The 17,416-nt window shown below is 38.6% G+C and overlaps 1 protein-coding gene across 1 annotated transcript in view; it reads left to right on the forward strand.

Moving 5' to 3' along the window:
- The first annotated feature begins 6,223 nt into the window (after positions 1-6,223).
- Positions 6,224-17,416, forward strand: part of LOC103590276 (chromosome unknown open reading frame, human C11orf97) — a 30,539-nt gene continuing 19,346 nt past the window's right edge. The window contains exon 1 of the mRNA XM_008572484.1: positions 6,224-6,235. Coding sequence (XP_008570706.1) covers positions 6,224-6,235 — 12 coding nt within the window. The remainder of the gene's footprint in view (positions 6,236-17,416) is intronic.

Consider the following 17,416-nt stretch of genomic DNA (forward strand, 5'->3'; position numbering starts at 1 on the left):
TCTGCTTGTGTTATTTCAATCGGTCCATCTTCAAGTTCTGAGGTTCTCTCTTCAACTTCCGTTAGCCTGCTGGTTAAACTCTCCAGTGTGTTTTTTATTTCACTGAATAACTTCTTCAGTTCGGCAAGTTCCACTACATTTTTTTTTTATGACAGTGATTTCCTTGTACATTTCCTCTTTCAGGTCCTATATACTCTTCCTCGTTTCATCATGCTTTGTAGCTGAGTTTTCTTGTATCTCATTCAGTTTCTTTAGAATTATCACTCGAAATTCCTTGTCATTTTTCATCATGCTGTCTAGCTGAGTTTTCTTGTATCTCATTCAGTTTCTTTAGAATTATCACTCGAAATTCCTTGTCATTCATTTCAAGGGCTTCTTGTTCTATAGGATCTAGAGTTTGAGATTTATTAACTTTTGGTGGTGTACTTTCTTGGTTTTTTGTGTTTCTGGTTTCTTTTTTTGGATATTTATTCATTTTGGCAGGGGATTTCACGGTGCACAGGTTTGACCCTATTAGCCAACTAAGGTATGGTTGTGTTTGTCAATTTGGTATGGCTACCTCTGTGACTGCTCAGTTGGCCTCTAGTGTCTTGTGTGTGTGGTTGCCTTGGGTCTTGGGCCCCTCTGGGGAGCCACCTCTCTGGTCAGCTTGGACTCTGCTGGGCTGCTAGATCATGGGACGGTACCACAGGGTGTGTGGTCTCTTTTGAGCTTCCACTTCCCGTGTAGGAGTTCTCCCTGTTCCATGTGTTCTGGCTCTGGCTGCTGGATCACGCCCTGGCGGCCCCACAGGGTGTGTGTTTTCTGCCAAGGCTCTGCCTCCCTAGCCGGACATCTCTGCGCGCACTAGGCGGGGCTGTTGGACCTCGCAGCTGTGGCCCACAGGGTGTGTGTTTTCTGCTGAGTCTCCGCCTTCCTAACTGGCCACCTCCCTGCTCTGTGCCCTCTTGACTAGGCTGGGGCGTGTCTTCTGCAGCCCTCGTCTATCAGCCGGGCCTTCAAGCCCCTGCTCGGCACTGCCCCACCCAGGAGGTCTTTCAGGTTTCTGCCAGTTGTAGACGTCCGGTTGCTCTGCATGGCTTTGCAGCACTGTATCGGGCTTTCTCGGAACTAATCACCTTCCTCCTGTTATTGCAGTTATCTGTGTGCTTGTCTTATCTCCCACACTGGAGCGTGAGCTCCTCGGGGGAGGAGCCCGCAGCACACAGTTCCTCTTTGAATCCCCCCGGCGTGGACTGACTCCGGCGCCTGCCTGCAGTCAGCTCTCCAGCAGGTTCAAGCGAGCTCGGGAGCACTCTGATCACACTTTTCCTAATCAGAAATTAGTTAGGCATTTTTCCGAATTGATGGCGGCAGAAATGGTATCTGCCTCCCTGTAACAGGAAGTTTACCAGGGGCGGAGCCCAGGGTGCGGAGCCCAGGGTGCGGTGGAGTGATAATCTGCCCGGCCCGCTCTTCCCTGACCTCCTGATGCTGGCCGGTTCTCCCCCCGCCTCTAGCCCCGCCAGAGAACCGCAGGGGAATGGGATGAGAGGCCAGCCCGCAGGCCCCGGGAGGCCCCGTGCTGGGGCAAGGAAGTGGGAAGGCTCAGTGAGGAGCCGAGCCAGGTGAGGAGGGCAGGCCTGGCCGAGCCGGCCTGCTCGAGCCCCACCTGAGAAAATGGAGGCAGCTCCGGGCTGGTGACTGGCCCAGTGGGGTAGGCGGAAGCCGGACGGGCGTCTGCCCCACAAGCAGGGCCGGGCTGGGGGTCACTCACAGAGCTGAGCCTGCCGAGCGGCTCCCTCTCCGTTTCCGTGTTGTTGCCATCTCAGTTCTCAGCCACTGCTGCCTCAGGCTGCTCACTCGGTCCTGCAGTGCGTCTCGGGCGCTCTCAGGAATCCTCTTTGGTTGTCGCCGTCTCAGTTCTCAGCCGCTGCTGCCTCGGGCTGCTCACTCAGTCCCGCAGTGCATCTCGGGCGCTCCCAGGAATACTCTTTTATGCCAGCCCTAAACCTCGAGTCTGTAGTTGCTTTTTTATAGTTGTAGATTAGTTGATCAAAGACTTATTCATTTTTTGTTGCTCTTGTAAATGCAAGTAGCACTCTGGCAGCACAGCTCACACCTCTCAGGCTCACGCCCTCTTCTGGCGCCCCGGCTCCTGACCCGTCGCCACCTTGACTCCTGTTTTTTTTTTTTAAATGCCTTCCCTCAGCCGCATCTTCCAACTCTGAGGAGCTCAGACCCTCTCGAATCTGGAAATGCAGGCCTAAAGAAACACTCGCTGGTGGAAGATCCACCAACACACCCGCTGCAGGGTCAGAACGTTCCAACCAAGCCCAGTGAGCTGCACTCCTGGCTTGGCTTTTAAAAATCTTAAATACACTTCTCCGTGGAGCCTTCTGACTCACATCCTACCACAGTGAAGGGATTTAGAGTCTTTATACTATGATGTGAAGACATTCATTTATTTCTATGTGTTGGCATCATGATATCCACTGCTATGCTAGAACATCATGATCAAAAGAAGCTCAGAGATTACTCTGAGACTTATGTCTCATGCCAAAATGATATCTCTGGATCAACGCTCTTTTTATTTTTAATTTTAATTTTTATTTGTTAGCCAATACAGAGATTAAACCCCGGATCCTGGTGTTATCATCACCATGGTCTTGCCAACTGAGCTAACTGGCCAGCTCTGAATCAACTCTTTCTTCCTGATCAACACATACCCCATCTTCACCCTACCTGCAGTGGCTCTAGGAATTTATGGAACTGCCTATAAAATATGATCACCAAATCATTGATTATGCCTTCACTATAATTAGTTTATTATGGGATGCTACAGTCCCTCTGTAGAATTACTAGAGGACCGTTCAATTTGTGTAATATGAAGTGCTTTCTCTAAAGGAAATTTAAGATCTATGTTTATTAAGTTTGGAAGACAGTAAACTAAGAAGGATTGAGTGTAGCCAATTGATGTTTTAAATTCCTGGAAATTTCCCTCTGAAACTGCCAAATTTCACTTCTGGGAACCTAAGCAGAAATTATCCGAATCAGTACTATCACATAAAAACATAATGTGAACCACATATGTAATTGTAAGTGTTTTTCTAGTAGCCACATTAAAAGAAAAACAGGTGAAATTAATTTTTTAAATATATATTTATCAAATATCTTTGTACCGACAACCTGCAAATTCACATCTCCAGCTTCAACCTCTCTCCTGAATGTCAGAGTCCTATATTACGACCCCGATTTCCAAAAGGCATCTCAAACTCAAGAGTATCCAATACAGGACTCCTGGCTTTCTCCCACACCTTCTCCTCCCACAGTCTTCCCTACCTGAGCTATCACTTGACCCCTCTCTTTCTCTCATACTTTACATCCAGTATGTCACCAATTCCTGAGAACTCTACCTTCAAAATATTTCTAGAATCCAACTGCTCTCATCACTTTTACTGCTACCACCCTGGTACAATCTGTCCCTTGCCTCAATTACTGCAGTAGCCAGCTTTCATTCTGTGGCTCTGCTGTGTATTCTCAGCACAGAAGCCTGAGTGATCCTGTAAGATGTAAGTCTGATACTGTCACTCATCTGCTCAGAATTCCCCAAAGAATTGCAGTTCCTTGCTATTCCCTCATTCCTCTCAGAATAAAGACTAAGTAAGGAAACCTATTAACAAAAGTTCACTATCCCTAAGAAATGATGTATTATAAAACTTCAAAAATTAAAATCTTATGATTCTGGTATATATATGTATGTATGCGTGTATATATATATATATATATATATATCCCAATACATCCAAAATATTTATTTCAAGATGAAATATGTATTAAAAAATTATTGCGATATTTTATATTCTTTTTTTTTGGTAGTAAGTCTTCAAAATAGTGTGTATTTTACAACACATCTCAATTCAGACTAGCCACATTTCAAGTTCTCAGTGGCCACATTTGAATATGGCTACTCTATTGAACAGTGCAAGTTCAGATGCCTGAAATATTCCCTGGAGACATAGCAGGATGGTTAATAGAAGCATTAAACTTTGAGTAAAACAAAACTGGGTTCGAATCCTGAGTGCCACCAATGTGACTTTGGGCAAATAACCTCAGTTCTCTACTGTAAAATGGGGTTAATATTTATCTTCTTGCAGCACTGTAAGGAATAAATGAGATATAATGTGGGTGAAGTATCTATTACATGGTAGATAGTCAAAAAGTGGTACTAAGTGGTTTATTTGCCTAGCATTTCAAGCAGAAATGCCCTTCTTGTTTTAGGTATTTGGATCCTTGAAGATCCCATATGTATCTCTTCCTTTATATTCAAGTAGTTCTCTCATGACTTTCCAGTAAAATTTGCAGGACAGATCTTTTTTCAAGAATCCAAGCACCTTCACTACTAGAAAAATATGCCTACCCCATTTCCAAAGGTTCCTGCCAGGAATCAAAGGTCTCATTCCACCAGAAGAAAAAAAACTCAAGGAACTGGCAAAATAAATGAAAAAAATTTCAGCAAATAATTACAAGGACTAAAAGGAAATGAGATTTGGAGAGAAAATGTCTTTGCAGAGTGGATCCAGGGCCTTGAAACAGAATGGCTTATTGCTCATTCTATGAGCAGCTTCTTGATGCCTGTCAAATGAGTTGCTCTTTAAATTCATACCTAATTCTTTTCCTTTTTCAGGATGGGTTCTTGTTAATGCTGAGCAGAACGAGTAAAAACACAAAAACATTCATTTTTGGTACATCACTTTAATTATCCATGAAAACTCAGGTGTATCTAATAGCCCTTACTATGAACTTAATAATGTAGCCACAACCTCCAGTGGATCTCACTGTCAGGAGCTGTAGGCCAAAAAATCAGCTTAATGAAAGAAATAGCTAATAAAACCTGAACTGCTACCTAATTTGTTTCCTCCCTTCCCTTTCTATCACAGTGCATTCAGCATTTCATCTCTACTAGATGCACAGTACTTAAAAATTAGAAAACATCATTAAAAATTTAATGAGAGTTCAGAAAGAGTACTGTCTCCTAAGCAGTTATTGGAGTTCCATTTTCAGATACAGCTGCCTTAAACGGCAACAATATTTAGGATGTTTAGCAGCAATCCTGGCCTCTACTCACTAGATACCCACAGCACCTCCCACCTATGCCTCTGCCCCCAGTAATGACAACAAAACTGTCTCCAGACATTGCCAAATATCCCCTGCTGTATGTCATCAAAAATCTCTAAGGCAGGAGATGTCAGAATTTGGCCAGCCACATAGGTTTTATTGGCATGCAAATAAATGTTATATAAAGCCCATGTTTTCCTTAGATGTTGTTAGGCATTCCAAGTATTTATCAGTGTATATTCAAAAATTAGATAATCATTGATTCTACTTTAGAATTTTAGTATTCTATTAATGAGATAAACACATTCAAAAATTGTGCTAAAAACATGTAGTTAGAAAAAGAGAATTCTCCCATACTGGATGTTGTTTGTAAGGAAAACTCACTCCCTGTTCCCAATTTTGGCCTCTAGGAAATTTAACACCAAGGTCAGATGAGTTTATTTTTAGAGAAATTCTAATTTCTGTGTATTAATAGAGATGGTAGTCACATCCTGATTTTAATAGGTTGCTCCATTACAAATGTAATTTTTTATTGCATTGCTGAATAAAATTTCAATTAAGTTGATGCACTGACTTTGATTCTAGAAAAAAAGAGATGAGAAACTAAAAAGCTCTGTTAGAGAAGAGAGCAATGAGGAGGGAGGTAACAGCTTCCAAATGAAAAACTGGAGAAATAGAAGGTAATCTCTTAATGTTATTGCAGATCTAAAATTCTTTAGTTTGTTATTTAGATGTAAAAATCATAATGTAATTTATTTTGGCAATTACTTTTACTTTAAAACTGTTTTCCAAGATGAAATACATCTAAATCATAATGTCCAAAAATACCTACATTTGTCGATCAACTTCCCCCAATTACCTTTTATGAAATGCATGAGTGAAATAGCCTCATCTGATCTTCTTTACAAAATTTCTTACATACACAAGATGTGGTGCACCAAACCACTGTGATAACATTAACAGCTAATACCAAGTGCTTACTGAAGGCCCCCGTGCTGTAGGTGCTTCACATGCGTGATCTCAGGTAAGCCTCACAATAACCCTGTGAGGTAGCTACCATTGTACAAATGAAACTGGGCTTAAAGAAGTTTAAGTAAATGGCTCATTATCATGCAGTTAGTGCACGATGACGATGGAGGTAAGTTTCAAACTTGATTTTCTGATTCCACCACCTTTGCTCTTCAGTACACTCGCATCTAGTATCTATTTGTAAAGCTGCTTAAAGAATGCATCATTCTGTGCATGTTTAGTATATTTCTTTGAAATAATTTCCCTGAAAGCTCATGTTCAAATGTTACAGCTTTTCACCTGTGGTGTTCTCAAATGTTAATATCTATATACCACCAGTTAGTCTGTCAAATAATCTTAACAACAACAAAAATAGTTTATTTATGGTAGGGTTTGAGGACATAAAAATTGCTATTAGAAGCAAATTGCATTTGTTTTTAAAGGAGCAGTCTATATTTTTTAATGTGATTACTTAAATCTACATTTTAGATGCCGTATATCCACATATAAAATATGTATTGTATTTTATGTATTTATATGTATTGTAGAAATGGGGTCATAACTAGATTTGTTAAATTGATCCCTCTCCATGTAAAATTTCATGCTTTTTTTTCCCCTTGTATGTAAATTTCTTTCTTTTTTTTAATTGTGGAAAGAACACAACATTAGACCTACCCTTTTAAAATTTTAAGTGTACAATGCAGTACTTTTTTTTTCTTTTTTTTCCCCCTCAGGTTGGAGAACTATAAACATAGAATTTTTATCTATAGGCATTGTTGTGCAGCGGATCTCTAGAACTTACTCATCTTGCATAACTGAAACTTTATACTCATTGAACATCTACTCCCCATTTCCCCCTCCCCTCAGCCTCTGGCAACTACCATTCTACTCTCTGCTTCTATGAGCTTGCCTAGTTTAGATACCTCATATAAATGAAATCATGCAGTAAGGAGCAAATTGCATTTTACGGCATAAAAACATAAATAAGAAAAAATCCCATTAGTTGAAAATCATGAGCCAAAGCTATTTATAGAAATAAAAACGAGAGATTTATACAATCTGATTTCACAACTGTTTATGAAACAGCAGTATCAAGACAATATGGTATTGATGCATTGACTTGTGGATCAATAGGACAGAATAGAGTCTAGAAATAAATCCAGATATAAATGGTCAATTTATTTTTGGCAAAGATGCTAAGGAATTCAGTTGGAAATTCTCTTAAACAAATGGTGCTGGAACAACTGAATATCCATTTGAAAAAAGATGAACTCACTTACAGACAGAAAGCAGATCGGTGGTTGCCTGGTGACAGGGACAGAGGCTGGATTACAAAAGGGCAGGAAGAATCTTTTGGAGGTGGTGGGAATATTCTGTATCTTGATTGCTGTAGTGGTTTTGCAGGGATACACAACTGTCGAAAGTCATTGAATTCCACACTTTAAGTGGAATGCAATTTTTTACACATAAGTTATATTTCAATGAAGTTGATTTTTAAAAGTAGGTATCCAGAGATGACTAATTATATCCTTTTGTAATTTTCCATAGCAAGAAAGGGTATATGATGACCTCTTCCCCAAATTCTAGGGGTATAACTTCACAGGGGCCTACAGAGTCCTGTGAGTTATCAAAAAAAAAAAAAAAAAATACATTTCACCAATTCCCTGGAATTTTAAAATCCCAGGCAACAAGACCTTTGTAATTGGAAAGAGCAGTTTCTCCATTAAATGATAGAAGAGAAAACAGAATAATTGCCAAAAATAATTAGTCCATTTGGCAGCATTCAATAAATTAGAAAAGATGGCCAGTTACTATATAAGAAGAATTTTGTTGGCTTTTAAAATAATTTAGATAAGGACTGTTAGAATCTAGCATAGGTTATCAAAGTGACTATAGCATCTACTTCTCTGAAGAAAAGACGGTAGCAGTAAATATTCTACTGATCGTTTAATTGCCCTGTAACTAAGCAGAAGACAGAATGAGATGATTGCTTGACACCTGTTCTAAATCTATGGAATTAAACACAGAATGTAAAACTTAATTCACATTGATTTTACTAATATACTATTAAATAACATTAAGTAATATATTAACTCTGGTAGTACATTAAATTTTATTTCTTTGATAAAGACTTCATGTTTTTACATTAAATATGATTTTTAACTTTTTAGAAGAAAAATTTAATCTTGGGTTTTTCCTCCCTCTAGTGGACATGTTGTTCTTTTTCATTTAATGGAAATGAAAGAAGATTAAGCCAACCACCCTTTTTTTTGTTACTTATTTTTAGTTTTCTGGAATAAAATAAAGAAAAATGGAAACCATAGCTCATAGCTAGAACAGTACACTTTATACTTATTTTTATCAATAATTTAATCCCAAGAAAATTTGAAGTTGTGTATAATTGAAGACATTTAATAGTTGGAAATAAAAAAGTCAAAAGCCTCTAGAAAGAGAAAGAAGAAAATAAACCACCTAAACTAACATAGTTACTGCAACCGACAATTAAATTATCTCCATATCTTCCCAACCCTTGTTACTGCCAGGTTTATTGGTTTTTGTTTGTTTGTTTAATAGCCATTCTAATGGGAGTGTAGTAATACCTCATCATAGTTTTTTTATTGAAACATAATTGATTATACAAATTTGGGGGTACAGAGTTGATGATCAGTATTTGTGTACAATATTTGTACTAGTTTTAATTTGCATTATTGTGATGACTAATGACACAGAGCAATTTTCTTATATGCTAATTGGCCATTTGGATTTCCTCTTTCGTGAGGTGCTTGTTTATCTTTCTTCATTTTCTTATTGGTTTGTGGGCCCTTTTCTTATTGATTTGTAGGAGTTCTTTATATATTCTGGATACTAGTCATTTTTTGGATATGTGACTTGCAAAAATGTTCTCAGAGTCTTTGGCTTGCCTTTTCACACTCCTAATGGAACTCTCATTCCCTGCTGCTAAGAGTGTCAATTGGTACAACCACTTTGGAGAACTGTTTTGGCAGTTTTTACCAAAGCTGAACATCAATATACCCTTTGGCACAGCAGTCCTAATACTAGGTATATACTTAAATGTATAATATGTACACCAAAACCATGTACCAGAATTCCCATGTTTGTAAATGCCCTAAGCTGGAAACAACCCAAAGTCCCACCAAAAATCAACGATAAAATGGTGATTTTAAGTAAGAGAATATAATTTTAATGATCTCTCATTAATCTATTGTTTTTCTTTATGATTATGATTTTTGTTTCCTATTTAAGAAATATGTGCCTACCCCAAGATAACAAAGATATTTTTTCATTGGTATCATCTAAAAGATTTAGTGTTTTATCTTAGCGCTATATTAAAAAGACCCCCCCCCACACACACACACACACACACTACACTGCAGTGATGCCTTGGTGTCATGTGACACCTTTTTCATATATCTGGTGATCATATATGCTTGGGCAAGTTTTTAAACTATTTTGTTCCATTGATTCATCTTCGCCCCAATACCATAGTTTTAACAATATTGCTTTATAGTATGTCTTAATATCTGGTAGTGTAAATATTCCAACTTTGTTCTTATTCTTCAGGGTGTTTTTGCTATTCTTGGCCCATTGCATGTAGTTTTCAATTTTAGTCTCCCCTTGCCAATTTCTATTTTTAAAGCAACCCTGATAAGATTCAGATTGAGAGTGCATTAAATTTATACATCAATTTGAATATTAGCATTATAATATTTAGTTACAATTCTTGAATATAATATATGTCTCCATTTATTTAGTTATTAATTAATTTTTCTCTGTCATGTTTTAGAGTATTCTGGTGGAGTTTGTATAAGTCCATTTTCTGTCGCTTATAACAGAATACCTGAAATTGGGTAATTTATAGGAAAATAAAATGTATTTCTTAGTTTCAAAGGCTGGGAAGTCCAAGGTTCAGGGGGACACATCTGGTGAGAGTCTTCTTCTTGGTGAGGACTCTCTGCAGAGTTCATGGGGGCTGGAGTGTACTAATGTGATTTCTTCCTCTCCTTATAAAACCACCAGTCTACTCCCATGACAGCCCATCAATCCATTAAACTATTGATCCATTAATCCATGAATAGATTAATCCACATGAGGGCATAGCTATCATGATCCAATTACATCTTAAAGACCCTACCTTTCAAATGTCATATTTGGGTTAAGCTTCAACAGGAGCTTTAAGGGAGACAAACATTCCAACTGTATCACAAGTACTTTCTCTATTTTAAAAGGTTTATTCTTATGTATTTGGTGGCTCTTGATGCTATAAATGTTATTGTTGTTTACATTTTATTTTCCATTGTTGTTGCTATATACAAAAGTAAAATTTATTTTTTTCTATTGACCATGTGTCCAGTGACCTGGATAACTGTCTGAATTCCAATACCTTATCTGTACATTCATTTGAATTTTCTATGTACATACCATGTTGATAGCTAATAATAACAGTTTGATTTCTTCCTTTTTATCTTTTTAATGCAATGAATTATGTAGTTTGATTTTCAGATGTTAACTTTGCATTCCTGTAACAGTTACAACTTGACCATGAAGTGTTATTCTTCTGGGTTATATTTGATAATATTTTGTTATATTTGAATTGATCTTCATGAGAAAGATTGACCTATAATTTTCCTTTGTAGTAATGTTCTTTCAGATTTTGATATAAAGATGAGTTGAGAAGAATTAGCACTTTTTTCTAACTCCTGGAGAAGTTTGGAAGAATTCACCGATGAGGCTTTAGGTTTTCTTTGTGGAATAGGTTTTAATTTTGAATTCAATATCTTTCATTGTAATATTTTTATAATTAGTTCTGTTAAAGATATATTTCTTCTGTCTATTTTGAAAAGTTGTTTTTTAAGTAATGTCACCATTTCATCTAAATTGTCAAATTTGCTAGCATGAGATTATTCAAAATGTCTTATTATCTTTTTAATGTCTTTAAGATCTTTAGGTACAGCTTTACTATTTCTGATACTGGTGAAACTAGTTTTAAAGAAATTTATTCTGTGAGAACTGACACAAACGACATTCACCATAGTGAAGAGCATCCTTAAAAATAGTTTCACTTAAAATTCAGAAATATTTCTTATTTGACTTTTTTTTCCATTAGTGCTTGATAAAAATTAACAGCATAATGTTAAAATAGCATCATGAGTTAATCAAATGAAATGTAGGTATTTTTGCTTTCAAATTACGTAAACCCATATCAGATACTCATAAGGATATACTAAGTATAAGTCATTTAGAATAACTTTTTGTAAATTAGAGGTACACACCCACAGATACACACACACACAGACACCAAGATCTCTCTTCAGATCAAATGTGGACAGAATGTGAGCTCAACTACATATGGGGAGGGATTTTTGTATGTTTTGTTCATTACTGCATCTTCAGCACCAAGAACAGTTCCTGGCACAAAGTAATCATTTAACAAATATGTATTAAATACATGGACAATGCAGAAAAAAAGTGGAGCTGCTCAACATGGAGGAGAGTACCTGACCTGCCACCATGAAATCCCTTGGGTACTGGGGAGCAGTTTGAAATCTATTGAACTAAATGATCTCTAGCCTTTTCACTGGTCCAAAGTTTTATGACTTTGTGATGTTCAACCAGCAATTAGAAATGATGGATTGAAGTCAGGGTAAAGACTGAATCTTTAGATATTTAAAAGACACATCCTCAAGGTGATAATTAAAGTTTTGGAGTTGAATGCAATAACAAAAAGAGAGAAAAGAACAAAGATCCAGGAGAATGCCTGCATCGATGAGTTTAGAATTCTGAAAAAATGGTGACAGAAATAGGGACATAACCTCTAGAGAGGTGACCAGAAAGCCAGACAAAATGAACAGTCTTGGAAACCAAGAGATTTTCAAGAAAAATGGGAGATTAAATATTGCCAAATGCTATTAGAGAAGTCAAGAGACATGGGGAAGCATAACTTAGTTGGAGATTAAGAGATACTTGGTGATGTACAAGTGACTACATTCAATAAAGTGGTAAAAGTGGAAACCAGATCATAAGAAATTAAAAAGTGAGCTGGGTGTGAGCAACTAGAGACCAAATGTGAATTATCTTGCCAAGAAAATAGGCCACAAAGGAAAAGAAATAGAACGTTATAAGCCTGAGATTTTTAGCATGGCAAAGGAAAGAATTTTATATGTTTTTGGAAAGAAATGTATCAATCAGTAGAGGGATAAGGAAAGAAGAAATAAATATAAGAAGATAGATAACAGAAGTCTGGAGGAGTTTCAAGTGGAAGAGGAAAAAGCACAGAGAAGTCGAATTGTCATCGCTCTGCTCTTAGATTTTCTCACAGAAAAATAGGAGGAACTATGAGTCCTTCTAACCTTACGAGTCTAGAATGCTATGGGCAGGTTCTATGAAAAACAACAGTCTTTTGGGACAAGTGTAAAAAGGAGAGCAGCAAAAGAAGCTTCTTAAACACTTCATAAAAATCTTATAACAAACAAATTCCAGGCAATTTTTTTTCTTTTTGTTGACTTTTCTTCACTTGGACTTTAAGAAAATGTAAGCATGGAGACTGGGCAAGAGCCTGTGGCTGCGCAGGATGCTAAGACCTATGATCTAGATCTGATTCAAGTCCCCTCTGAATGTGAGTCCTCATTTGTAGAATAATATTAATAAAAATATCAGTACCTTTCCTTGAATCCTTACTGTATGCTCCGTACTTTGGGGGGCAGCTGGCAGGTACAGGGATCCGAATCCATGACATTGGTGTTACTAGCAACATGCTCTCCCAAGTGGGCTAACTGGCCAGCCCTATGCTATGTATTTTTAAACAGCTTTGGGCCGGCCCTGTGGCTCACTCGGGAGAGTGCGGTGCTGATAACACCAAGGCCACGGGTTCGGATCCTATATAGGGATGGCCGGTTAGCTCAGTGGCTGAGCGTGTTGCTGACAACACCAAGTCAAGGGTTAAGATCCCCTTACCGGTCATCTTTAAAAAAATAAAAATAAAAAAAAATAAACAGCTTTATTGGGATTTAATTCACATACGATAAAATTCACTCTTGAGTACGGTGCTGAGTGCGGTGCTGATAACACCAAGGCCACGGGTTCGGATCCTATATAGGGATGGCCGGTTAGCTCAGTGGCTGAGCGTGTTGCTGACAACACCAAGTCAAGGGTTAAGATCCCCTTACCGGTCATCTTTAAAAAAATAAAAATAAAAAAAAATAAACAGCTTTATTGGGATTTAATTCACATACGATAAAATTCACTCTTGAGTACATTCCATTACTTTGTGTGTTTTACACATAGTGTGATTTAATATTAACATTAGTTCCATGAAGCAGGTATTATGATCTCCGAGTGCCCTCATGACCTAAATACCTTCCGGAAGCCTCCACCTCTCAACTGTGTTGCAGTAGGGATTAAGTTCCCAACACATGACTTTCCATGGACACATTGAGACTGTAGCATGCACTGTTAGTGGGACTGTAAAATGATACAGCCACAGAGGAAAAGAATATGGTAGTAACTCAAAAAGTTTTAAAAAATAGAAGTATCAAATGATCCAGCAATTCCATTTCTAGATACAAACCCAAAAGAATTGAAAGCAGCGTCTTGAATAGATATTTGTACACTCATGTTCATAGCAGCATTATTCACAATAATGTGGAAGCAACCCAAATGTCCATTGACAGATGAAGGGATAAGCAAAATTTGGTATATCCATACAATGGAATATTATTCAGCCTTAAAAAGGAAGGAAATTCTGCAATATGCTATAATGTGGCTGAACCTCGGGGACATTATGCTAAGTAAAATAAGCCAGACACGTAAAAGAACAAAAATTGTATGATTCCACTGATATGAGGTAGCTAAAGTAATGAAATTCATAAAGACAGAAAGTAGAATAGAGGTTACCAGAGGCTGGTATAGGAGAAAATTGAGAATTATTGTTTAATGGTATGGAATCTCTGGGATGAGGAAAAAGTTCTAGAAATTGATAGTGGTGATGGATGTATGACATTGTGAATATACTTAATGCCACTAAATTGCATACTTGTGAGTGCACCGGCCATACCTATATAGGATCCGAACTCGCGGCCTTGGCGACCTCGTGCCCCCAGCGCCGCTGCACTCCCAGCCCTGCACTCTCCAGAGTGAGCCACAAGGTCGGCCCTAAATTGCATACTTAAAAATGGTTAAAAGACGGGCCGGCCTGGTGGCGCACTCGGTAGAGTGTGGCACTTGGGAGTGTGGCAGCGCTCCCGCCGAGGGTTCGGATCCCATATAGAGACCGGTCCACTCACTGGTTGAGCGCAGTGCGGGCGCGACACCTGAGGGTTGCGATCCCATTACTGGTCACGAAAAAAGACAAAAAGGAAAAAAAAATGGTTAAAAGACGGGCCGGCCTGGTGGCGCACTCGGTAGAGTGTGGCACTTGGGAGTGTGGCAGCGCTCCCGCCGAGGGTTCGGATCCCATATAGAGACCGGTCCACTCACTGGTTGAGCGCAGTGCGGGCGCGACACCTGAGGGTTGCGATCCCATTACTGGTCACGAAAAAAGACAAAAAGGAAAAAAAAATGGTTAAAAGAGTAAATTTTACGTTCTGTACGTTTTACCACAATTAGAATAAAGCAGTTTGACCCCTAGTTTCCTGGTACTGAGCAGCTAGATGAATGACCCTCAACCTAGCAATTATTGGAGAGAATTCCCTGGAGAAAGTCAGAAGCCCTCTGGGCTGGAAGGCAAAAAGCGCAATTGGGATAGCAACACAGGGGAACTTCATGAATATGTACATACTTCACATTGAACCCCCAGTTCTCTTCTCCCATTCACTTCCCAGAGAAGTAGCAGCCAGGCTTATACCCTCCAGCAGAAAGACTGGAAGAATTACTCCATGGAGAATCAGAGCAGCTCAAGAGATAAGACCTTAAAATACCAACACCAGGGGTTCCCCAACTGAACAGCCCAAACAGATCATGCATCAGTGAAACTCCCAGTCAATAAGCCCTACCCCCATACACAGATTCATATTCTCCACTAGATCAGTCAAGATAGTAAAAAATCACCTGAAGATTGAAGAAAGCTGCTAATATAAGACCAAAACAAACAACTAACTTGGAGGAAGCAGTGATTATACAAGAAGAAAATAATGTTGGAAATAAAATATATCACAGATATCCTCATAGAGCTGAGATACTGTATCCATGATACAAGGCCAAGAAGTCTTATAAAAAGGTAAATTGAGAGAGCTCTGAGAAATTAAAAACATGATAAAAGTGAAAAATAGGATGTTAGGAAAGTACTGTTGAAGAACTCTCCCAGAAAATAGTGCAAAGATGCAGAGATATAAAAAAAAGGAAAAATAGGTTAGAAGATTAGAAGACAAACTAGGAGATCTAACATACAAATAACAGGAATTCCAGAGAAAACAAAGAAATTGCAAGAAAATAATTCAAGAAAAATTCTCTAAAATGAAGGACATGAGTTTCTAGATTGAAATGATCTACTGAGTGCCCAGCAAAATGGATGAAAAATTGACCCTTATCAAGGTATATCATCATGAAATTTCAGAACTTTAAAGACAAAGATCCTCTAGCTTTCTAGAAAGAAAAAGAAGAGGTCCTATACAAGGGTCAGGAATAGAATGGTGGCAGAATTCTCTGTGGCAACACTGGATCCCAGAAGACAATGATGCAATGACTTTAAAATCTGAGGAAAAATTATTTTCAATCTAGAGCTCTTTACCTAAGCCAAACCTCCATTTTAGTAGAAGGTAAAATAAAGACATTTTTAGAGTGGTAAGGACTTAGACATTTTACACCCCACACACCATTTCTCTAAAAGCTACTGGAGATATGCTCCACCAAATGAGTGAGTGAACCAAGAAAGAGAAAAAGATGGAATCCACAAAACAAGGAATCCAAGGCAGAGGCAGGATGGTGAAGGGACATCCTTAGACTACAGCTGTGCAACCACAGGCCTAAACAGCAGCCAATCCAGACTGGAGCAGATCAGAAGTGCCTCAAGGAGAGACTTTTCCAAATGATGAAATTGATAGAATCCTTCATGTGTTTGAGCATAGTAAGAAATTTACACAAGGAGGAAGAGTCTGGGAACTAATTAGTAATAAGGACATTGAAAATCAAGCAAATTAAAAAACAAGGCAAGTTAATAATTATTAACTTCAGGCAATTAAAAGGCTGTGCAGAAAGGAAAAGTGACCTTAGGACATTACACAGCTCAACTGTGAGTACACATTGTACAGTCATAGTAACGTAAACATTAAATAATGCTATAGTCAAAATTTCAATTTATCTATATGAGCATGATGGGGCAGTAAGCATATGTGAAGTAGGAAGCATGAAAGAGAGCTAAATCCTCATCTTCCATAGTAGGAAATCAATATGATACCTAAGACAAAGCAGCAATATGAGCATTTGGCTTATATTCGTCCTAATTACTAAATTATCAGCCAACAGAGGTAAAAGTGGTTGCCTCTGGGGTGCAATGGAGGCAGATGAGGTCTCCTGCATTTGATCACAAGCCGTGTAGAACTATTTAACTCTATAAAATAATGCAGGTTTAACTTCCATAAAATTAACACCACAATTCCTTTTCAATGACTGCAAAAACAAAAACAAAACAAAAGCAACATTACGCTCCAAATAAAACTCTGGATTTTCCTATTTGCTCTTCAAATCAAACTTTTCTGAATTTCATTTCCTCATCTGTAAAATCAATTATTAGAAAGATTGAAATAGATTGTGAATACAAAAGTGCTTCGAAAACACAATGGTTGCTTTAAAAAAAAAATTTAAAAAGCCAAAATAATCCTCAGCATTCATTTATTTGATCACGTTGCGTGTGTAGCAGCGAGCGGGACGCCACGGGCTTGACGCTCCATGAAACCAGCAACTATACCTTGAACTCACCTGTCCAGTATCTGCCCCCGCCCCTGCCTTTTCTGTTTCGGGTGGTGATCTATTCTTGGGCTCTGGGGACAGACTTTTTTCAGCTCACATTCCAGCTGTGCCACTTCCCAGCTGTGTGGCCTCCAGCAATTTCCTGAATCTCGGTTTCCCTACCTGGGAACTGTAAAGCCTTTCTTAAGAAGTTGGGGTGAGAAACAAACGAGAGATTAAAGAAAAGTCCTTTGCTTTGGTCGAGAACTAATCGCCGCTCCCTAAGTCCAGCGCCTTGGTTGGCGCGCGGGACCCCTGGGGCCTGGGAGAATCCCGCGGAGGGCGGCTGGGGGCGGGGAGGATGCGGGTCACTATGGCAACCCGAGACGCCTCGCGTCCCCGTTCGCCCGCC

The sequence above is a fragment of the Galeopterus variegatus genome, unplaced genomic scaffold, assembly GCF_000696425.1.
Source record: "Galeopterus variegatus unplaced genomic scaffold, G_variegatus-3.0.2 Scaffold791, whole genome shotgun sequence".
Lineage (NCBI taxonomy): Eukaryota > Metazoa > Chordata > Mammalia > Dermoptera > Cynocephalidae > Galeopterus > Galeopterus variegatus.